The sequence below is a fragment of the Triticum urartu genome, chromosome 1, assembly GCF_003073215.2.
Source record: "Triticum urartu cultivar G1812 chromosome 1, Tu2.1, whole genome shotgun sequence".
Classification (NCBI taxonomy): domain Eukaryota; kingdom Viridiplantae; phylum Streptophyta; class Magnoliopsida; order Poales; family Poaceae; genus Triticum; species Triticum urartu.
The window spans coordinates 390,172,540-390,195,823 of NC_053022.1; the positions used below are offsets into that span (position 1 = coordinate 390,172,540).

Sequence of the window (23,284 nt, forward strand, 5' to 3'; positions counted from 1 at the left end):
GTTTTTTCTTCGGACATCTAACCTGAAGAAAATGCAGACTGAACGCGTGGACGAGACTGAAAGTGCCTTCCGTAAGAGATGGTACCTCTGCACTAGATATTATTGAAGCATCTCATTGAGTACTCGAAATTGAGCCAGACACATCATGAAATACACCGTACGTGCTTGTAAGTTGTAACAAAGCAGGACACGAATTTTTGGAATTTTTGGAACTAGAGTCCACACGTATCCCTTATGAATAGTAACAATAACCAAGACGTAATAAAAAATATTAACAAATGGTCTGTGAAGTTCCTTAATCTAGATGATATTTGCTGTGGGAATTGGTTATAATATATTTTATATGAGATTTGGTTGTACAAAGCATGAGTAGTTTGAGTTATAAATGGCTAAAACCAAAAGTATATATATTATATATTGTATTTGATTATTATATAATTATAAATTGTGTATTGGATGTAAGTAGCATAATATAGTGGGCTTTTTTTGCCATGCATGTTATGACGTACCTTTGATGAAATGGCATGTGTATATGTTGAGGTAAATAGAAACAATGTGGATCAACTAATAATGAAAAATGTGGCGTGTGTACATGTTGAGGTAAATGAAAACAATGTGGATCAATTAATAATGAAAAATGTTTTTCCATGCATGTAGAGGTGTTCTTTGATGAGATGGCATGTGTGCATATTGAGATAAATAAAGTAGTGTGGATCACCCACTTAACTAGGATAAATAAGGTATTGCTACAAAGGAAAAAAGTGCCCCTAATATTTCTCAAAAACAGCACATACGAGTAGAACAGTTGACCAGTTTTATTAACCTTAGAATTTAAATTCTCTTATTATTATTATTTCAAAAAAATTATATGTATTGTCATCATAAGAGGGGTGCTTAGACCCATGCTCACTACTATTGTACTTTAACATAATAACTCATATCTTCCTTTATACTAATAAGAGAGAGAAAATGATAAAATTGTGCATAAAAAATAATTCTGTTCTGTGTCCAAAATTACGTTATTCGGCCACCGATACGATGACAATTATCTGGCACTATGTCCCTGCGATCGGGTCTACATCATGTACGCCCTAATAAGTACAACTGTCATCTTCTGCATTTCCTCTCAATAGTTGTAGACCATCTGCCTATTCGACCAAAACATCATGTTTATTAGACAAGGGTTTTAGGGTTTTTGGCACACCTCCAAACGTGAGGTGACCTTTTCATTATATAGTGATGTACAACATAATTACAAGTGGGGCCCAGTATATACAGAGTCTAACACCCTCCCTCAATCTTAACCGTGCTCAGAAGAATTTACTAGGTTGAGATTGCGCCTACACCCTTCAAACTGAGGAAGAGGCGGTGGCTTCGTGAAGATGTCAGCAAGTTGATCTTTCGAGGAGATGAACTTGATAAGAAGCAGTTTCTGGGCAACACGTTCCCTGACAAAGTGGTAATCAACTTCAATGTGTTTGGTGCGAGCATGAAAAACTGGATTTGAAGACAAATACGTCACCCCAATATTATCACACCAAAGCACCGGCGGCTGCTTCTGAGGAACCTTCAACTCTTTGAGCAAAAACTGTATCCAAATAAGCTCTGCTGTGGCATTTGCAACTGCTTTGTATTCAGCTTCAGTGCTACTGCGAGACACCGTTGCTTGTTTACGAGCACTACAGGCGATCAAGTTCGAACCAAGGAAGACTGCATATCCCCCCGTGGATCGTCTGTCATCCGGACTCCCAGCCCAGTTCGCATCAGAGAACGCAGAGAGAACGCCAGAGGGGGCCGGTTGCAGATGCAAGCCATAAGAAGACGTGGACCGGATGTAACGCAAAATGCGCTTAACTGCAGCCCAGTGAGAGTCTCGAGGAGCATGAAGAAACTGGCAGACCCGGTTGACCGCATAGGAGATATCAGGACGAGTGATAGTCAAGTACTGCAAGCCACCAACAATACTGCGATACTCAGTAGCCTCATCAGCAGGGAGGAGAGAACCATCGAGAGCAGATAGGCGGTCAGTGGAGGACATAGGTGTAGTAGCTGGCTTGCACTGGAGCATACCAGACTTCCGAAGAATATCAAGAGAATACTTCTGCTGAGTGAGAGTCAAGCCAGAACCAGAAGACAATACTTCAAGGCCAAGGAAATAGTGAAGCTGCCCAAGATCCTTAACCGCAAAGTCAGCACTCAAAGCAGAAACCAAGCGATCCGCAGCATAGTCTGAGGAACTGACCATGATGATATCGTCAACATAGACCAGGAGATACATAGTAACTGTAGGTCGCTGAAGAAGAAATAACGAGGTATCGGCCAGAGAGGGAACAAATCCATGAGCCCAAAGAGTGGTGCCAAGACGCGCATGCCAAGCGCGCGGAGCCTGCTTCAGACCATAGAGTGCCTTAACAAGACGACAGAGATGCTGCGGACGAGCTGGATCAACAAAACCGGGAGGCTGACGCATATAAACCTCCTCCTCAAGAACACCATGAAGGAAAGCATTCTGAACATCAAGCTGACGAAGAGACCATCCACGGGTAATTGCCAGTGAGAGTAGAAGCCGAATCGTGGTCGGTTTGACCACTGGACTGAAGGTGTCCTCATAATCAAGGCCAAGGCGTTGTTTGAATCCTCGAGCAACCAGTCGAGCCTTGTATCTCTCGATAGAACCATCAACATGTTTCTTTACCTTGAAGACCCACTTTGAGTCAATGATGTTGACACCAGCCTTTGGAGGAACCAGTCGCCACGTTTCATTCTTAAGAAGAGCGTGGTATTCTTGTTCCATCGCAGTACGCCAGTGAGGGATACTCAGGGCAGCCTAAAAATGCCGAGGTTCAGCAGTAGGGTCGGACTGCACCTGCGCCATGCAAGTCGCAAGCCAGGCCACCGTGCCATCCTTGCGTTCCTTAGGACGAAACACCCCACTTTTGCTGCGTGTATGAGGACGCAACACCGGGGGCGGAGCAGGTGGCGAAACCGATGGTGAGGATGATGAAGGGGACACATCATCCGTCATGGCAGAGGCTGATGCAGTCGGTGGCGGTGACGAGGAAGACACAGCAGGAGACGCCGACCCACTCGAGGGCGACGCTGATCCAGACGAGCAGGACAAGTGCCGCACAGGCGACGAGGATGACGCGGAACTCCCAGGCGACGACGGCCCAGGCGTTGATGGCGGGGGACTCCCAGGCGGGGACGGCCCATGCGTCGGTGCAGGTGACGGCCCAGGCGTCGATGGCGAGGACGCCGGTGCAGACGTGACGGCCCGCTGGGCCGACGCGCCAGTCAGCAAAAGCGGCGGCTGGGCCAGAGTGGTGACGCGCGGTGCAGCAGCCGCGATCACGGGCACAGGCGGGCTCGTTGCATGGGACATGCACCAAGCCAGCCGATCGACGTGAGCAGGTGGTGATGACGGAGCCGTCGGGGACGAGGGAGCCGGAGTGTCAACCTCATCCAGGAGCTCAAGCCGCGCACATCTCCCAATACCTGCACCATGGTTAAACAACAAAGAGGGCGAATGTGCAACATCTACAAATTGATCAGGCAATATAGTGGATGGGTGCATTGGCGGTGTGGAGCTTGTGTCAGGTGAGGGAAGAGCAGCAAAGGGAAAAACATGCTCATCAAAAACAACATCGCGGGAGATATACACACGATTAGACGGGACATGAAGGCACTTATACCCTTTGTGAACAGAACTATACCCCAGAAAGACACACTTCTTTGATCGGAACTCAAGCTTGCGATTATTATATGGACGGAGATGCGGCCAACATGCACAACCGAACACTTTAAGAAACGTGCAATCAGGAGTCTGACCAAGTAAGAGTTCAAGTGGAGTTTTCATATGAAGGAGCCGCAAAGGAAGCCTATTTATAAGAAAACAGGCTGTAGTAAAAGCATCGCTCCAAAAACGAAACGGGACAGAGGCATGAGCAAGCAAGGTTAACCCAGTTTCAACAATATGACGGTGCTTACGTTCAGCTGAACCATTCTGCTGATGTGTATGTGGGCAAGAAACACGATGAGCAATTCCAAGTTTTTCAAAAGAAAGTACTGAGGTTGCGGTATTCACCCACCCCCCCAGTCTGACTGTACATGAATGATTTTATGATCTAGGAGTCTCTCAACATGTGCTTGAAATTGTAAAAACACATTAAACACATCAGACTTATGCTTAAGAAGATAAATCCAGGTAAAGCGATTATAAGCATCAATGAAACTGACATAATATTCGTGCCCACTAACGGACAGCTGGGCAGGACCCCATACATTGGAAAACACAAGCTCAAGAGGAGTTTTGACTATATGTGTAGAAACTGAAAAAGGTAACTGATGACTCTTGCCTTGCTGGCAAGCATCACAGACAGCGGCATCTTTATTACTAGACTCGGACGGTAGCTCATGACGATGGAGGACATGGCGAACAATGGGAGATGCTGGGTGACCAAGACGAGAGTGCCATAGTGATGGAGACACACGAACGCCACTGAAGACTTGGAACGCAGCAGCAGGAGTGGGAACGCCAGTGGGGGCATCAAGAGCATATAGACCATGGCGGTAGAGACCTCTAAGAAGTATGTTCCTCGTGGCACGATACTTAACAAAGAGATGAAACGGGTGAAACTCACAGCACACATTATTATCCTGTGTAAGTTTAGGAACAGAGAGTAAATTACGTGCAACCGTGGGAACACGAAGAACATTTCTAAGGTGCAATGTCCTAGAGGTGTTTGTGAGAAGTGATGCCTGACCAACATGCGAAATGTGCATACCTGCCCCGTTAGCTGTGTGAACCTTGTCATGCCCATGGTAAGGCTGCTGGACAGTTAGCTTGCCCAGCTCATTCGTGACGTGCGTGGTTGCTCCAGTATCCATGTACCAAGAAGGAATCAACGGGATAAGAAGGGGTGTGACCCTGTTGCGCCATGTTAACTTGACGCTCGTTGCCCTTGCCATTATTGCCGAGGCCAAGGAAGTCCGTCTTGAACCGGCGATGACAGCGAGAGGCGACATGGCGAGGCAGGCCACAGAGCTGACATGGCTGAGCCGCACCACAGGCGGTACAGCAGGCGCAGGTGCGGCCGTCAATGACGACTACCGGGGCACCAGGACGCGGGGCCTGCTGCTGTTGTGCCGAGGACGCACCTCCACCGGACTTGCCCCCTCCTCCCGAGGAAGCTGCAGAGGGGCACGGCCACCGCCTTTGCCGCGGTACACGGCGTTGACGGAGGAGTCGATGGAGACGTCGGGGCGGCGCGCGTTGAGCCGTTGCTCCGTTGACAAGAGATGGCTGTAGAGTTCCTGAGGACGAAGAGGCTCCTTGCGTTCATTAATCACCTCGGCAAGCGAGTCGTAGTCGCTGTCGAGGCCGGCTAGGATGAAGGATGTGAACTCGCTGTCACGAAGGGGCTCTCCAATGGAAGCAAGAGTGTCAGCCAACTTCTTGATCTTGTTGTAGAAGGTGGTCACCGTACCATTGTCCTTGCGAGTTTCACCAAGCTTGGCACGGATGGCCATGGATTGAGCAGTAGACTGAGACGAGAAACTCGACTCCAGGATGTCCCACACCTCATGAGAGGACGAAGCAAAGAGGACGAGCCCGGCCACACCCTCACCCAGAGAAGACTGGATGGCTGAGAGGATGGCTTGGTCCTGAGCGATCCACGCACGGAACATCGGATGATGTGGCAGTGGACATGGCAGTGTACCGTTGACGAACCCCTCCAAGTAATGACTGCGAAGGAGAGGAAGCACCTGAGCATGCCAATATAGATAATTGTCCGGTTTAAGCTTCACCGGGAGGAGGTGGGAGAATAAAAACGGTGGCGAGGAGATCGCGGCCAGAGCAGCTTCAGCATCCACGTATGGCGTCGGAGAGGGCATTGGTGCAGATGGCGCCGTGGCCGTTGCGTACAGGTGCGAGGGGCCGTACGGGTAGGGCGCCCCATAGGGCGGCGGAGCCGGGTACGCGCCCTGGCCAGGGTACACACCATAGGAGGGATGCGCAGGTGGCGACGGGCCGTACGGCGCCGCGTACAGTGGGTAGCCGCCGTGATTGGCATGGGCGGCATCGGCAATAGTAGGGCCGGCTGCGGTGTAGATGGAGGCAGCCGGAGCAGGTGCGATCGCACGCATCGGGTGCGACGCGGTAGCTGGTGGCGGCGCGGGCACAAGGGAGTGCACGGCAGCCGGCAGCGGCGACAGTTGCTGGGACCGGGCCGAAGCAGCAGGCGATGAAGAGGAGACGCCGGCGTACAAGGAAGACACTGGGCCGGCGAAGAGAGACCCCGCCGATTGGGTCTGCAGGTGGCCGAGCGATCCGTCCGCCGTGTAGGGCGCAGTCCCGACGTTGAGGAGACGCGCGAGGGACGGCGGGAGGAACAAGTGATCCATGTGGACGGGGGCCGGCGGCAGAAGGGCGGGGAAGGAAACCGCGGTGCCAGCGGCGCTTGAGGCAGCGGCGGCGGCGGCGGCTGGTGGCGGAGGCGGAGCGGAAGACATTAGATCGTTAGGTCGGATACCATATTAGACAAGGGTTTTTGGGTTTTTGGCACACCTCCAAACGTGGGGTGACCTTTTCATTATATAATGATGTACAACATAATTACAAGTGGGGCCCAGTATATACAGAGTCTAACACTGTTTGACTTCAAGTATGTTCGCTATGGTTGCAATGGCTAGTCACTAGGGAAATAATCTTTTTTGCATGGGGGAAGGATTGTGTATTAATTAACTTAGCTCAAGATTACCCCGTGCACATAGTTTTACGACTCCCTCAGGACCGGACCGTAACCGGACGGACGCCTTAATCTTAACTCTCCCGATCTGAGCTAATTCATGACTAACACGATTATTGCCCCTTTTAGTAGGCTGGATCTTAATTTCTCTCTCCCCTCTCATCATAGTTGTGATCTATCAACCGAGGGGTTGGATATCATTGCAGCAACTTTAGCACTATCCGTTTCAACGATGAACAGAAGTGAGCTCCATTCCAAAGCAAGAGCAATTCCCTTCTTGCACGCCGCGAGTTATGTAGTTAGAGCATTACCGCGTGTGAAGAGATGTCGACACGAGCTGGAAATAATGCTACCAGAGCTGTCTCGTGTCTCGGAGCACCATTCACGTGCCCACATTGCCTGCATGTGCTATGCACCATCCACGTTTAGTGTGAGCCACCCTAGCTTAGGCGCTCTCCAGCTCTTAGGCTAGTCATAGTGAAGAGTATATGTTACTAGTCTATGTTATTATCTTCATATTGAGTAGTGTCATATATGTGGTAACATAGATACCTTCATTTATTACTTTATAGACTTATTTTGCATTGGAAAGCGTTATGTGATGGTAACATATTATCTTACTCTATTTGACCATTTTACCTTTTTCTCAGTCTGCCGTGGTCATCAAGAGCGCCATGCAAGATGTGCCTGAGAGCAGCTCAACCACGTCAAAGAGCCATCCGGGCATGTGTGCCGCACCGGCTTAATGTCCCGGAGCATCCAGTCTTTAGTCATCGCCCTCCAAAGCTCGACTGCATGAGGGCACTTACACATTGCGTGGAATTTATCCTCGCGTTCCAGACCATACAGGGAGCATATGTCAGTGGTTTTCAAATGATAGGAGAGTTTATTCACCCATGCTTGCAAGAGAATTTGTGACAAGCCGCCAAGAAACACGCGTACCTTTGGGGGACCTGATGGCGCGTCAACCATCCGGTGCCATGGCAATAACCAACAGGCCAAAGATGACGACAAACAATGGCGTGGAGCACAGATAAACTGGCGTGGCTACTAGATGGTCCGTCATCAAAATAATAATTGGAACACCACTTCATGTCCAAGGTGAAAACTATTATTCTGGCCTTCATTCATTGGTTAGGCTCAGCAACGTTGAACTTGCGCTGTTACCTTATCAAAGGTGTTACCTTGTTGCTATTGTGCTAGTCTTCAATGGTTAGTTTTGGCAACAAGAATGAAAATCTTCGTCTTGTTTGTCTTCGACCGGACGTGACCACAGCGATGTGAGAGCGCTTATTTCTTGAAAGAAGTCAGATTAGTGATAGATGTTTGTTCTATACATTTCATAATGACTAAGCCGTGTTTGTCTTTTTCTAACTCTGCTTAATAATTAATAAGAATAATTATGTACATTATGATGATGCAGAGGCAAGAGTTTAACCTTTTTTGTTTGAAAAAAATAGCAGTAGACGCTCGATCCATGTCTGGTTTGTACGACCGGCCGACGACGAACACACGTACGGGAGTGACAAGTACGGTAGTGGGACGATCCTACGCGCCGACAGGACGACAGTGCCAAGACAACGCTAGGCTCCTCAGCTCTCTAGCTCATTCCGGTGGCTGCGTCAGATAAGCACGCCCGGACGTGGCATCCGTCCGGTGCCTCGCCCAACGCGTGTCAATGCGTCAGGGACAGCAAGAGGAGAGGCTTGCGTCCGCGTCGTCGCACACGCGCCGTCTCCTGCGCCCGCGACGCGCCTCCTCGCCGGCTATAAAATGGCGACGTCGCTACCTCCATCACCAGCATCAAACAAGCAACCACAAGCACCGCACAAGCTGAAGCGGTAGAGCACACACGCTCCCTTCCAGTTGAGGTCGAAGTAGCTAGCGAGGAGTGAGCGATGGCCTCCGGTCAGCAGGAGAGGTCGCAGCTGGACCGCAAGGCCCGCGAGGGCGAGACCGTCGTCCCCGGCGGTACCGGCGGCACCAACCTCCAGGCGCAGGAGAACCTCGCCGAAGGTACGTAGCAATGCACGTCGACCTTATGTGTTGGTGGCTTCGGCTACTCATGTCGTGTCTACGGTGTTGGCAGGGCGCAGCCGCGGCGGGCAGACGCGCAAGGAGCAGATGGGGGAGGAGGGGTACCGCGAGATGGGGCGCAAGGGCGGGCTGAGCACCAACGACGAGTCCGGCGGCGAGCGCGCCGCCAGGGAGGGCATCGACATCGACGAGTCCAAGTTCAAGACCAAGTCCTAGATGATCCGTTAGCCTAGCAACCAAGACGACTGCTTAGTTGGTTGGTTTACCTTGCAGGATGAATAATGTAGGTCAGGGATCCTGACGTGTGCACGCATGTAGGAGATCATATGTACTAGATCATGTGTGCTTGGTGGTTAATAGTAGCCGGTAGTCCGTACTAGGTACTGATGGTCAGTCAGAGTCGTGTCCGTGTCAGTCGGAAGTGTGGTTGTGGCTCCGGCGGCTGGTCCGGCCTCTCTTCCCACACCAGCTTTCCGCTGTATCCTTGTGTTTCCAGTAATGTAAGTCGTCGTTGCTGAAATCTGAAGCTTTGTAGTGTGCTACTTCTGCTTTGCTAATTGTTGGTGTTCCCGGTTTTTTATTGTTTACCGTAAAACTTCTCCTGATTTAAACGAGAACTCTACGTGCCGCATCACCAGCCACCAAACTAGCCAATGCCACCAGTTAGAATGTGAGCATGCAGGAGGTAGTGTTCTGGCAGTAGCAGCGGATAAGGACGGCACTTGAATGCCTAGGCCTAGACATTCATAACGGGCAATATTGCTGCAAGTACAAGACTAATCTTTTGGAAAAAATAAGTCCCTTCTTGAATTTTAGAACTTAGAATTTATTACCCTAGAAAAAAAGGATTATGCAGCACTGTTTTCCAGCACAAGACGGCCCTTTTTTTTTCATTTTCTCATGAATGATGCTCCTCTGGAACGGAAGGAGAGGCTTTACCGAAATGCACTTTCCAGGAGAAACAATCTGATCATAAACCATTGTCACGTACCGTATCGTATCCAAAATTACGTTATACAGCCAACTGATAACATCACAAACAAACAACCTGGCACCGTGCACCTACGGTCTACGCGCACTAAGGCACGGCACGGCAGCAGAAGGAAAGAGCCACCGCCTAACGTTTCCATCTTCAGCATTCAGGGAGGCCTTCTTGATGTTGTTGCTGCAGATTTATTCCACTATCTGTGTTGGTGTGTACAAAATGCCTCCTCATCCAAAGCATCCAGCTTGATTTGAGGTCTGTCCGTCCGTCAGTGGCTGGTCGCCAGGGCAGTAACCAGCAGGCCGAACACGAAGAACGGTTGCGCACTCGCCTGCATTAAGCACGATCAGATGGCGGCGGCACGATAAGATGCAGTTTTGGGAGAGGCCGTGGATGCTGACTGGAGAAAAAGAAAAAGAATGCAGGGGGAGACGACGACCGCGCGCACCTGGTATTTGACGTCGTACTTCACGGGGTCCTTCAGGAAGTACTGGAACTGCTCCATGAAATCAAGGGTTAGAATGTACACAACGTAAGTGGCAAAGTCAGTGTTTTCTTTTCATGTTTATTACTCTCCCCGTTCACGAATATAACATGTTTTGGATATTTCGATATGGACTACATACGGACTGAAATGAGTGAATAAACAAACTAAAACGTGTCTATATACATCTGATTTAGAAAAAAGTTAGAACATCTTATGGAGTATTTGTGAATGGAGGTGTCTACATACATCCGATTTAGAAAAAAGTTAGAACATCTTATATTTGTGAATGGAGGGAGTAAGTGCTAAAGGACAGTCTGACAAGCCTTGCAGATAAAGCTTTTGTTCATAATATAAGTCATCTAAATGATTTTCACTTATTTCATGTGACCGTGTGAATAGGAAATTCTGGGGGAGTGGGAACATCTGAAATACAATAACGAGAAATAATTATATCCAAGGTCCAAAAAGATTGGTCAGCTCACCTGCAAGATCACCTGGGGAATTGTCAGTCCAACTAGTGCCAGGGCATAATACAGCTTACCAGTGCTCAGGAGGTAGGCTGAAAATGGAGTTACAAGATTAGGGCAAGTTCCCAACATAAATTCAGGATAGATAGATAGATAAATAGATAGCGAATGAACGTAAGTTTCCTCTGCTCCCTAATTTATACTGGTAGATTGTAGGACAATTCAAATTCAGGCACTCTTGTTCGGCCCAACAAAAACAGAAAATAGTTATACTACGGCAAGCTTTGGGTGTAGTTTGCCAACATCTGAAACTTTCTGGTAACGCTGAACATCTTTTTTTCTTCACTAAACACATCTTCTGTCGTTATGACTAACACCAACTGCCTTCCAAGGTTCCATGAAAGCTTCCATCATTAGGCTGAAAAGTTGTAGTATGATCTATTCACTTCTCAACATAAAGTACGATCTATTTTCGCAGCTGGCCCATGACATTATGGTATGGTAGGTACTAGGTAGTCGCATAAATCCATGAACTACTCTATTACTCCCTCCGTCCCACAATATAAAAACGTTTTTCAAGCTATGTTAGCTTGAAAAACGTTCTTATATTGTGGGACGAAGGGAGTATATGTTTTTTTGTCAAGTTTGGGTTGCAAACCACATGTTCCACGTGGCCACTCAATTATATGTTCAGCCAATGGCTTAATAGTAAGCCATGAAGGAAGAAAGAAATGAAAATTTTGTATCTTTACCTGCAACAGATAATTGAGTGATGTCGATTGCTCCAACACATATCCATTTTGCAGTCTCCATACCAAAGGCAACAGGGAGTGACTACAAAAAGGTAAAATGGTAAACAGATATGCTTTGACAATAAACCTACAATATAGGCAAAAAGAATAATAACCTGAAGTCCCAGAGTTCTATCCCCCTCGATACTCTTAAAATCATTCACGATAGCGATCCCTAGCTACAAAGCCAGGAAAAACAGTTAGCGATCATGGTATACAGGATTGCAAACAAGCAAACAGATCATGAAATATAAATACCCCAGCTATGCTGTACAAAGTAGTTAGGACAACAATATCAGGAGTAAGAGTTCCAAATAATGCCTGGCCAGCCCACCTGCACAAAAGATATAAGGATTTTACGGTACCTTAGTAGAGTAACTCTGGTCCTTGAATCCTAATATGGAATTCTCTTCCCTATTATTCCTCATGGTATTTTATACATTTTAACACAAACTAATTAAGTCTCAACAGAATTCACAAATTCCCACCCGACAGCTCGGCACTGAGCTTCAGGCCACACCTGTACTTCTGATGGGAAGTGGAAGTTGCGTCTATGTTGGAGCCAAGTAAATTGGCTCTTGCACATACTGAGTGGTATTGATAAACGTGATTAAATAACTTCGGTAATCAATCAGCAAACTACCAAGTGCGAACTGGTTACGGACTTGCAGTTCCTCAGTCATGGGCTAGGGTTCTGATGTTCGGAAAGTGAGTTTTTTTTTCTTGAGAAGAGGAAAGTGACAGTTGTGCTGGGACTGAATGCAATATGTTACCACTAACGAAAATACAATCCCTTCTACTTGGTATTGTAGTCTGATAAAATCCAAACTAATTTGTCCATTACATTGAAAATGATAGACAGTCCACAGTAATTAGTGGTTACCACAAAAAAGCGGGGAAAAAAGATGCATCTTCTTGCATATAGTATAGGTGACATCCAACAGAACATTATCCTCTTATTAAACATGAAAAAAAATATTCACAGCTTTCATCCTACCAGGGCAAGCCAATGTAACTCGCACCAAGAGCAAAGTTTCCTATCCATCCATTCTGCTTGAGCTGAAATGAGGAATAATAAGACATGGACATTTTTTTTATCAAAGAGTTCACAACAGAGTGTACTATGCTAAAATCGAACACAAGTACTCAAGTACCTTGAGAGGCGGCGCTGAATATATGTAAGAAAGCAAGGATCCACCCAGAGCAAGGTAGAAAATAATAGGAAAATCATGCCCTGCCTGAAATGAAACTAGAGAATAAGCAAAGAAGGAACGTATCTTCAACCTCTTAGTATACTAAAGTAAGTCTTGTTGTGACTTACCCATACGTCTAACAAAGCACCCAACCCAAGACCTGCTAACAATAATACCCAGATCTGAGTAATTACCTGGATCCAATCAACAACATTAGTAAGACATGTCAATTCTCAGTAGACATCTGACATCAGCCTTTAGAGTAAGATCGGACGATCGGAAGCTTGTCATTATAAGAAGCCAATTTTGTTTGAAACGTTCTACAGAAGACTGTAGCAATACATATTCTTCATCATCTCATAAGAAAACAAATCCGCTTGGATAAAAAGGCAATTCGAAAATGGGGTTCCAACCAGTAAAGCACAACAATTTCAAACAAAGTATCACATCAATCAACTTGCCATCTAGATAATGTCTATAATATTCGGAAGTGGATTTGTAGCACCCGGGCGCTCCACACCCCTATACGAACATTAAATTCAAAAAAATACCAAGAAATTTGAAAAAACAAATCTGAGATTTTGGGATATCAAACCTGGAAATGTATTCGTGGCAAAAAAGACAAAAATTTCCTATGTATAGAAAAAATTGTTTGGGCAGATTTTTGTTCGACAGTATTTCCTTCGCCGCGGGTATGTTTTCTTGTATTTTTTCATGAAATTTCACACGGGAGTTGATTGAGAACCCAGGTTTGATATCCCCAAATTTCAGATTTTTTTTTTGATTTTTTGGTATTTTTACATTTAATATTCGTATAGGGATGTGGAGCACCCAGGAGCTCCTGTGTATTTTCCTATAATATTCAAGCTACAATATAAGTGAAACACATGTTAAGCTTCATGCACTATCCAACGCAACCAAAAGTACAAACTGATGGAAAGCACTAGGCAATCCACATATACACTTCAACAACACAGACTCTAATGAGAACAGAACCCATGCGGAAGCAATTATAGGGACATGCCAGTTATGAAGTTTTGATGTTTTGAACCAAAAAAACAAAAATGAGGGAGCGCCCCCAGCCTCTGGATGGATTGATACACGCAACCATCTTTTATTACACAGTATCTTGCTCAAAAATAATATCAAATGATCCAGCGGTATATTTTAAATGAGATATTGGACTTATGGCACGAAAAATGCATTGTCTATTGTTTATAATGACCTAAAAACATAAAGGCAAAGTCCGTGTGTAGCATTCTACAAATGGTGTAGCATCCTAAGAATTGATGTCTTTTATTCATGCACCATCACTGGATAATAGGGCAGATGAAAAGGGTCAACTTATAACATAAATATGCTTACAATATTTATTGAAAGAAAATAGAAACAAGTACATGTGAAATCGAATAAGAAAAAGGACATATAGACACAGATAACTAAACATCTTGTAAGCATGTGGTTGTGACAGTAATATATTTGAGAAGTCTGCTTAACAGTTATAGAAGTCCTACATGCATTCTCTAGCATAAACTTTGGAAAGGAAATACTAGGATATTCTACAGTGGTTGTTTTATGAAAAGGAAAGGAGAAACAATATGACACATTGCTGAAAAGATAATGTTTTCATAGTCGAGATAAACTTTGCAATGCATCTATGATGCAGCGTCTGGGGATAACAAAAGCCTCCATTATCTTTTTTTTCCCTCAAAAGATAAGAAATCAACAAGTTCGTTTTATGCATGTAGAATCTACTTACAGAGGCATATTGGATTTTTCCCAAGGATCGATCACATCAAAAATCACCAACACATGGGAGAAGGGCCATTTCATTGCTGAGTGCGTGGCCGAGCTGTGTGAGACATGCGGCAAGCCGGCTCATGCCTCGGGGGAGTGCCCGTTCTTGCGTGACCAGGCTCCGTCGCTGACTGTGTATGGAGTCTACTGTGATGAGCTTATGTTCTTTGAATCACCGGCTGCGCGAGAGATTCCGGATGAGACCCCGAGCTTGACCACCGGGGTTGTGAAAGCTACCCAGGGAGAGGTGACTGAGGCTCAGATCGTGCGGAGGCTGCAGGAGCTGGCTCCGGGGGACTTTCGGTGGGAGCTGGTGGTTCTCGAGGATAAGGCCTATAAGGTTGATTTTCCCATGGTGGATGACTTGCAGCGGTTGTTGAGCTTTGGTTTGTGTAGAGTTCCTGGCACATCGTGCATTCTAGAGTTCCACGAGTGGAAGAAGGTGGAGCCTAAGGGAAAGCCGCTTACGCAGGTCTGGTTGCGGTTTGTAGGGGCCCCGTCTAAGCCTTTGCAGGATGTTCGAGTTGTGGCCAGTTTGGGTATGTTGGTTGGGAAGACGGAGAGAGTTGATATGGCTTTTACCCGGGCTCATGGGGTGGTCCGGCTTTTAGTCAGTGTTCTGGATATTGAGTTCGTGCCTGATGTGGTCAACTGGACTTATAGGGGAGAGGTGTTCCCGCTCGATATTGAGTTTGAGGACACAGATCTGTTTGCTGATGCGGTTAATGGGAATGATGTTGATATGCATGAGGGTGATGGCGGTGCGGGAGCCAATGGGGCACAGACTGATGAGTCCACACGAGAGGGGTCTAACGGATCTCGCCCAGATGCTCAGTTGCCTGGGGATGGGACCAGGGTGAGCCGGCAGCATCGCCATCGGTGCCTATGACCTCGTTGCGGTTCGGGTCTTTTGAGCCAGCATCAGCGCCTCCCAGACTTTGGAGTGACCGGGTAGACTCTGATGATATGTTTGAGCGCACGCTTCCTCTGTTGGAGTTTGAGGGGGCTGGCGGTTCTGTGCCTGGACGCTTGGTGAGGGCCTCATCGGCGAGGACTCTGGATGGAGTTGGGGTGGGGGAGCCGGAGGTCGCTTCTCTTTCCCCTCCTCTTGTGGTCGAGGATCCGGTGCGGATTGCTACCTGTGAGCTGGTGTTGGGAGGAGGGGGGTCGGGGCAGGAGGCCTTGACGTCTCTCCTCCATATCCCGACGCCGGCGACGTCGGTCACGTTGGAGTCGGCCAGCGCCGGGGGAGGGAGCCCGAGGCAGGTGGCCTCGGCTCCTGCTACTCCGGTGGTGGCGGCGACACCTACGCCATCTGCTGCGTTGGGGGGAGGGTTGGGGCAGGAGGCCCTGGCTCATCCTTCTTCCCCGGCGGTCTGGAGGACCGCCTCTCCTTCGCCGACAGTTCTTCCGTCTGCACCGGCGGGTGGGGCGGGAGGAGGGCGCGGGCAGGCGGCCCCCGTCATCCCCTCTCCGATCGCACCGGTGGCCGTGGACCCCGGCGTGGGGCACCTGTCTGAGGGGCTTGGGAGCCCGCAGCCGCCTTCTCTAGTAACCTCGGTTGATCCTTTGAGGGACTCAGCGCCAGGTTTTACTAGGGAGGAGGTTGTTGCTTTTGGCGGGATCCCGGACCCCGTCTCGACGGGGAGACGGATGAGTGCTCGCATCCACGAGTTCCCGAAGGTGGATGATATGCAGCAGCGGTGCGCTATGAGGGCAGCCAAGCTGCAGGAGGCTGCATTATCTTCTGGTATGTCCGTCAACATATCTAACTCTTTATTGCATTTTTCTAATGAGGAGATTATAAATAATGCAAACCAATTAGGAGTTTCACTAGGTGCCACGGATAGTGAGATTACTAATTCGGTCAATGATCTGTTAGATTTGGAGGCGGAACGTGTCTTAGAGACTTCGTAATCTTGCAGCGGTTAAACCAATGAATGATGATGAGATTGATGCGTTAGGGGTTAGAGTGCTCGATAATCTGTGTGCGGATCTAGCACCTCCAAATCATGTGTCTGAGGACGATGATGTACCCATAGAGAATGATGCTGGTAGTTTAAGTGAACCCGGTTATGAGGACCGCGTGTCAGAGCCTAGCAAACCAAAACGTAAGTGGAAACGGAAGATCTATCCTGATTCCGCAGTTCGTAGGAGTGCTAGGATTCGAATCACTAAAAAATTCCATGATGAAATATGAGAGGAATCTTTTGGAATAGCAGAGGTCTGAAGGACTTGGCTAAAAGAAGGTTCCTTGCTGAGGCAGCTTTAGAGCAGAAGTTAGATTTTGTTGCTCTATCGGAGACTGGCAGAGAAAACTTTGCGCCCCGGTTTCTTTCCTCTCTTGTGGGTGGTATTGATTTCGATTGGCATTGCCTCCCTCCGCGAGGAAGATCGGGTGGTATCTTACTCGGTGTGAGATGCGATTCGCTTGAAGTACGAAGTGTAGTGATGGGTGACTTCGTGGTGAAGTTTCGAGTCAGGTCTAAGATGGATGGGTTTAACTAGGCTTTGGTGGCGGTTTATGGTGCCGCACAGCCCGAGCTCAAACCGGAGTTTCTGGCGGACCTTGTTCGAATCTGTGGGTCAGAACAGCTTCCAATTTTAGTTGGAGGTGATTTCAATATCATCAGGAGGAGAGAGGAGAACAATGATAACTTTGACGGCAGATGGTCGTTTATGTTCAATACCATTATTGAAAGCTTGGATCTGAGGGAGATTGAGCTTTCTGGTAGAAAGTTTACCTGGGCTAATGCTCTGCCAAACCCAACTTATGAAAAACTTGATCGAGTTCTTGCGAGCGTGGAGTGGGAACAAAAGTTCCCTCTGGTTACGGTGCAAGCTCTCTCCAGGGGAATATCCGATCACACACCCTTGTTCGTGGACTCAGGGGAGCCGAACCACGTAGGTAACAAGAACACCTTTTCTTTCGAGATGTCATGGTTCGAACGCGAGGGGTTCTTGGACTTGATTGCCAGGGAATGGGAGAGAGGTGCAGGAGGCACGACTGCGATCAAGCGTTGGCAGAATAAGATTAGGCATTTGAGAAGTTCCTTACGGGGTTGGGCTAAGCACCTCAGTGGTGTGTATAAGATTGAAAAGGATAGACTCCTTTCTCTTATACATGCCCTGGACATTAAGGCCGAGTCCACTATTTTACTGCTAGCTGAGCTTCAGGTTAAAACTGAGGCGGAGAAGAGGTTGAAAGAACTGCTCCGCGAAGAAGAATTGAAGTGGGCTTTGCGTGCTAAAGTCCGCAAAGTGGTCCAAGGGGACGCGAATACTCAATTCTTTCATCTGATAGCTAATGGTAAACACAGAAAGAAGCGTATCTTTCAGCTTGAACAAGATGAGGGCACTATTTTAGGACAGGATAACCTAAAAACTTATATTACCGAGTATTATAAGCAGTTATTTGGACCTCCGGAGGATAATTGTGTGTCCCTCGATGAGTCCAGGATTGAGGATGTGCCTCAGCTATCGGCTGCCGATAATGATATTCTGGTTGCCCCGTTCTCAGAGAAGGAGGTGTTTGATGCTATTGCACAGATGAAAAACAATAAGGCTCCCGGACCGGATGGATTCCTGGCCGAGTTCTATAAAAAGTGCTGGCACATTATTAAGGGGGATTTGCTACCTATGTTCCATGATCTGTTCTCTGGACAGCTTCAGTTATTTCACTTGAATTTTGGAACTATCACACTGCTTCCTAAGAAAACGGATGTTGTGCGAATTGAGCAATTCAGGCCGATCTGCCTCCTCAATGTTAGTTTCAAAATTTTCACCAAGGTAGGGACTAATAGGCTCACACAGATTGCGCATTCTGTGGTGCAACAGTCCCAAACTGCTTTCATGCCGGACAAAAATATCCTTGAAGGGGTGGTCGTCCTGCATGAAACGCTCCATGAAATCCATTCCAAAAAATTAGATGGAGTAATTTTTAAGGTGGATTTCAAGAAAGCGTACGATAAGGTCAAATGGCCATTCCTCCAACAGTCATTGCGTATGAAAGGTTTTGATGAAGCCTGGCGCCGACAAGTTGACTCATTTACGCAAAAAGGTAGTGTGGGAATTAAAGCTAATGATGACATAGGTCATTACTTCCAGACACATAAAGGCCTAAGACAAGGAGATCCGATGTCCCCTATCTTGTTTAACATTGTGGTGGATATGTTAGCAATTTTGATAGGAAGGGCTAAGGAAAATGGTCAAGTAGGTGGATTGATACCTCATCTTGTTGATGGAGGTGTTTCCATCCTTCAGTACGCTGATGATACAATTATCTTTATGGAGCATGACTTGGCCAAGGCGAGAAATATGAAGCTTGTGTTATGCCTATTTGAACAATTGACCGGGTTAAAGATTAAGTTTCATAAGAGCGAGTTGTTCTGCTTTGGTAGAGCCAAAGACGAACAGGAGGCTTATAGGCAATTGTTTGGGTGCGAGTTGGGAGAGTTACCCTTCTCTTACCTGGGTATTCCAATCCACCATCGTAGGCTGACAAACAAAGAGTGGAAGTGCATCGAGGACCGATTTGAGAAGAAACTGAGTTGTTGGAAGGGTAAGCTCATGTCATACGGAGGCCGATTAATCCTGATTAATTCGGTGCTCACGAGTATGCCTATGTTTCTCCTATCGTTCTTTGAGGTCCCAGTTGGGGTTAGGAAGAGATTGGACTTCTATCGATCGCGTTTCTTTTGGCAGGGTGATGAGCTTAAACGAAAATATCGGCTTGCTAAATGGGATATCATTTGTAGACCGAAAGACCAAGGGGGTCTCGGTATTGAGAATCTAGAAGTTAAGAATAGATGCCTTCTTAGCAAGTGGTTGTGGAAGCTCTCAACGGAGAATGAATCCATGTGGGCTCAAATCCTTCGCACCAAGTACCTCCAGACAAAAACTTTGTCCCAGGTTACAGTCAGGCCGACCGATTCACCTTTCTGGAAAGGTCTGATGAAAGTCAAACAATCTTTGTTTAATAGGATGAAGTTTGTTATTGGAAACGGCACTAGTACACGTTTCTGGGAGGATACTTGGCTCGGCGAGACACCTTTGGCCATCCAATATCCGTCTTTGTACCGTATTGTTCAACGACGTGAAGTGTTTGTCGCATCGGTATTTCAATCTATCCCCCTTAATATTCAGTTCCGACGGACGCTAGCGAGCAATCATTGGGAAGAATGGCTCCGTCTAGTTAGGAGACTGATGGAGGTCCAGCTTTCCCAACAACCCGATGAAGTACGCTGGAAATTGACTAAGTCCGGAGTATTCACTGTTAAATCAATGTATATTGATGTTATTAATTCAAACTCCATTCCTACTTCCAAGCATGTTTGGGATGTCAAAGTTCCTTTGAAAATAAAAGTGTTTATGTGGTTTGTCCATAAACAAGTTATTTTAACCAAGGACAACTTGATAAAGCGTAATTGGACAGGACCTACTAGTTTCTGTGTTCGGGATGAGACAATCAAACACCTTTTTTTCGATTGCCCGTTGGCCAAAGTACTTTGGCAGACGGTCCACATTGCTTTTAATATCAATCCACCGAATTCTGTTAACGCGTTATTTGGGACATGGCTTAATGGGATTGAGCCTGACTTCGCGAGACACATTCGGGTTGGAGTTTGTGCCTTGCTGTGGACTATCTGGACTTGCAGAAATGATTTGGTTTTTAACAGAATATCATGTATCCATATTTTGCAGGTTATATTCCGAACTACGGCACTGATCCGTTCGTGGTCGCTACTCACCCCGACAGAGGCCAGGGAGCATTTGGTTACTGGGTCTTTCCGCTGGGAGATGGTAGCTCGGGATATCTTCAACCGGTTTGGATGGCGGTCATGTAATAGGATAGGCATGTAGTTTACCTATCTAATTCTAGCCAGCCGGCTGTGGCGTCTTTTCATGGCTAGTGGGTGTTTCTAGCCTTTTTGGCTCTGTGTGAGCTTTCTTTGCTTCGTTATTACTTGTGGAGACCTTCGAACCATGTTGGCACTACTTTATTTGGTTAATAAGATGGCCGTATGCATCTTTCTGATGCAGAGGCCGGGGAATTCCCCCTTTTCGAAAAAAAGGCACATATTGTGCCCCTCTTCTTTTTATTTATTTCCCAATCCAGCATACAATCTCACAGCCCTTGTGCACGTATATATGAGACCAAAGCTAGCTAAAGCTAGACCTACTCAACTTAGGACAATTAGCAGTTAGCACAACTCGGAATCGAATTACTACTGAGTCCTGGCCAGCACGTAGACCTATACTCATATCCGAATCAACTAGCACCAAGGCATGGAAAATCGGAAACCAACTCCAACACATGCCCGTAAAAAAAACTGTCCTAATTAGAACTAACTAAACCCTAATCGGACTAGCATTACTTAGACTTACGGCAAGCAAACACAAACCTGATTACAATTCAACTGGACTGCATTAGAGGCAATATTGTCTCCAACAAAGCATGCATACACATGCCCAGTAATCGATGATACAATGACAAATATATGAATGAACGTTTCCGGGAATTAAATATTTTTTTCATTGCTAAAATAAAATGTGGTGACAAATAAACCTACAAAGTGGTAAATAGTTTATTAAAGTCATGAAAGTAAACAAAATTCTAATTAGCAGTTGCCATGGAATAAATCTCACTCCCGGAGATGGTCATACCTCATTTTCTGATATAGCTCCTGAAGGAATAGGACGATAAGGCTCATTAATAGCGTCGATGTCTCGGTCATACCAGTCATTAATTGTCTACAAGCAATAATTTTTGAAGCTGACATATTCTTTAGTAAAAATAGTTTTCCATGAAACATGTGAGGTTGCAAAATATGAATAGATCAAACACGACGAATCTAAAATAAACCTGCGTGTATCCTGTAAGACATGGACCAGACATTAACATGCAAACAATAGATTTTGCAACATCTTCAACTGTCCAGTGGAAATTTCCTGCAGCATGAGAGGTTCAAATAAGCATAACAGTTGCATTGTACACCAAGAGGAACAGCATTCATTAGCACAGAAGCCATAATGGTATTGTATTCTCATCCTAAACGCTAGAAGTTCTAGACGTCTGACAAGAGGGGAGAATAGTATTGTTGAGTTGCCATGTGTTGTTTTGTTGCAGAAATTGGGTGAAGTTTCCTGTAGTCAATCAATATTCAATTCTTTGGTCCACTCCAAAATAAATATATGGGACCAAGGATAGTGAGAAAGATACTGTAGGCCCACAGATCATATCGACACCATTGCAAGCCAGCACAACTTAAATCACCATGTTACAGATGACTAGCAAATCTAAGGAATGTGGCACAATGTAACAACGATGCATCTCATATGGAAAAATATAGCTGTCCAACTCCAACTCCAACTCCACTTAAGTATAAACTATTCATGTACAGATAGAAACCATAATAGTCGATAAAGCATACCAGAGGCAGCTGCTCCACAAAGTACACCCCAGACAAGCGGAGGCCATGTCACCGGCTTAGTAAGTTGAAGGCGGATCTTCCATATGTTCTGTATATGCAGCATGATAAAGAGGGGGTTAATGAGCAAATTATCATTTCTAGTCCCTACACAAAATTAGCTAGATAGTGATTAGTCTAAGCACAAAGCTAGTACACACAAGCCATGCTCGCAACTCCATAAAACATACTCCACAAAAAGGTGAAATTCATAAATTTCAGCATCCACAGCCAGACACTTTGCATCTGCTGCATGCTGAATCCCGAATTCAACGCATGCCTGACCAACCAGCCAACTAACAAACGACTCCGATTTGGATCCATAAATACTAATATTGCGATGAGAAACCAGTTCATGGGAGCAGATTAATGACTCACGTCTTCTTGCTTGGCGCCCTTGATTCCGAGCAGCTGGTTGAAGCTCGACCCCGCCGCCGGCGCGTTCTCCGGGACCTTCGGCTTCGTTGCTACCGTGCCCAACACAGTAAAACAAATCACACGTCAGAACTTCAGCCGAAACGCCCAGGAATCAATCGCAGAACAAGCTGAACTTCACAAGGAACGGCGCGCACTTTCTTTAGCGTCGGCGTCGGCCGCGCGTACCACCGGGAACGGCCGCCGCCCTGCGAACGGAACTCACGTGCATCAGCACAAGACGCGGCAGCATAGATACACAGTAAAGTAATAGGCCAGAGAGGAAGAGGGTATACGGCTGAGGGTTAGAGAAGGAGGCGGCAGGGAGAGGAAGCGGAGAGGGGGGCGGAAGGCGGCGGAGGAGGAAGATGTGGCGGCGGCGGCGGCGAGGAAGTGGGAGGTGGCCATGGGGAAGCGGGGGAAGAGGAGACGGCCACTAGCTGCTTGGAGTGGACAGTGGGAAGTGGGAGGGGGAGGATAACGCCGGCGCAATTCGTGCCTGTTGGCCGGCTTTGCCCGCCCAAGCCTAGAATTGGAATGGTTCCGGGAAATGGATTTAACTATACCGATACCGAATTGGATTTATAGTTTCGTGTAGAATATTAATTCAGTCATTATGATTTTCATTATGTAACAAATGTTTGCATGAGAAAACTGTTAGGGCATCTCCAATGCTGACAATCAAACCATCAACATCCGTCTCAACTCGTTCTACTCTCGCAAGTATTCGCAACTACCAAAGAAGAACTAAAATAAATCTAGACATAGTATAAAACATATGGATCCAAATCAGCTTCTTACGAAATAGCGTATAAACTAGGGTTTAAGTTTCTGTCACTCTAAGAACTCATCATCTAATAAGTACTATCTTCGTCTGGGTTTATTGGGCCTGCTA

The 23,284-nt window shown here is 46.7% G+C and overlaps 2 protein-coding genes across 2 annotated transcripts; one reads left to right on the forward strand and one right to left on the reverse strand.

Moving 5' to 3' along the window:
* The first annotated feature begins 8,544 nt into the window (after nt 1-8,544).
* LOC125514176 (em protein-like) lies at nt 8,545-9,340 on the forward strand. Its single transcript, XM_048679453.1, has 2 exons — nt 8,545-8,765; nt 8,839-9,340. The coding sequence occupies exons 1-2, from the start codon at nt 8,648-8,650 to the stop codon at nt 9,000-9,002; spliced, it is 282 nt and encodes a 93-aa protein (XP_048535410.1). The 5' UTR covers nt 8,545-8,647; the 3' UTR covers nt 9,003-9,340.
* Nucleotides 9,341-9,735: 395 nt separating this feature from the next.
* Nucleotides 9,736-22,931, reverse strand: LOC125514162 (chlorophyll synthase, chloroplastic). The gene is made up of 15 exons (XM_048679438.1): nt 22,686-22,931; nt 22,548-22,598; nt 22,354-22,442; nt 21,940-22,027; nt 21,372-21,457; nt 21,173-21,259; nt 12,838-12,903; nt 12,671-12,754; nt 12,514-12,575; nt 11,775-11,850; nt 11,633-11,695; nt 11,478-11,559; nt 10,741-10,817; nt 10,220-10,267; nt 9,736-10,102 (listed from the first exon to the last, which is right to left on the reverse strand). The coding sequence occupies exons 1-15, from the start codon at nt 22,795-22,797 to the stop codon at nt 10,040-10,042; spliced, it is 1,134 nt and encodes a 377-aa protein (XP_048535395.1). The 5' UTR covers nt 22,798-22,931; the 3' UTR covers nt 9,736-10,039.
* Between the last annotated feature and the right edge of the window lie 353 nt (nt 22,932-23,284).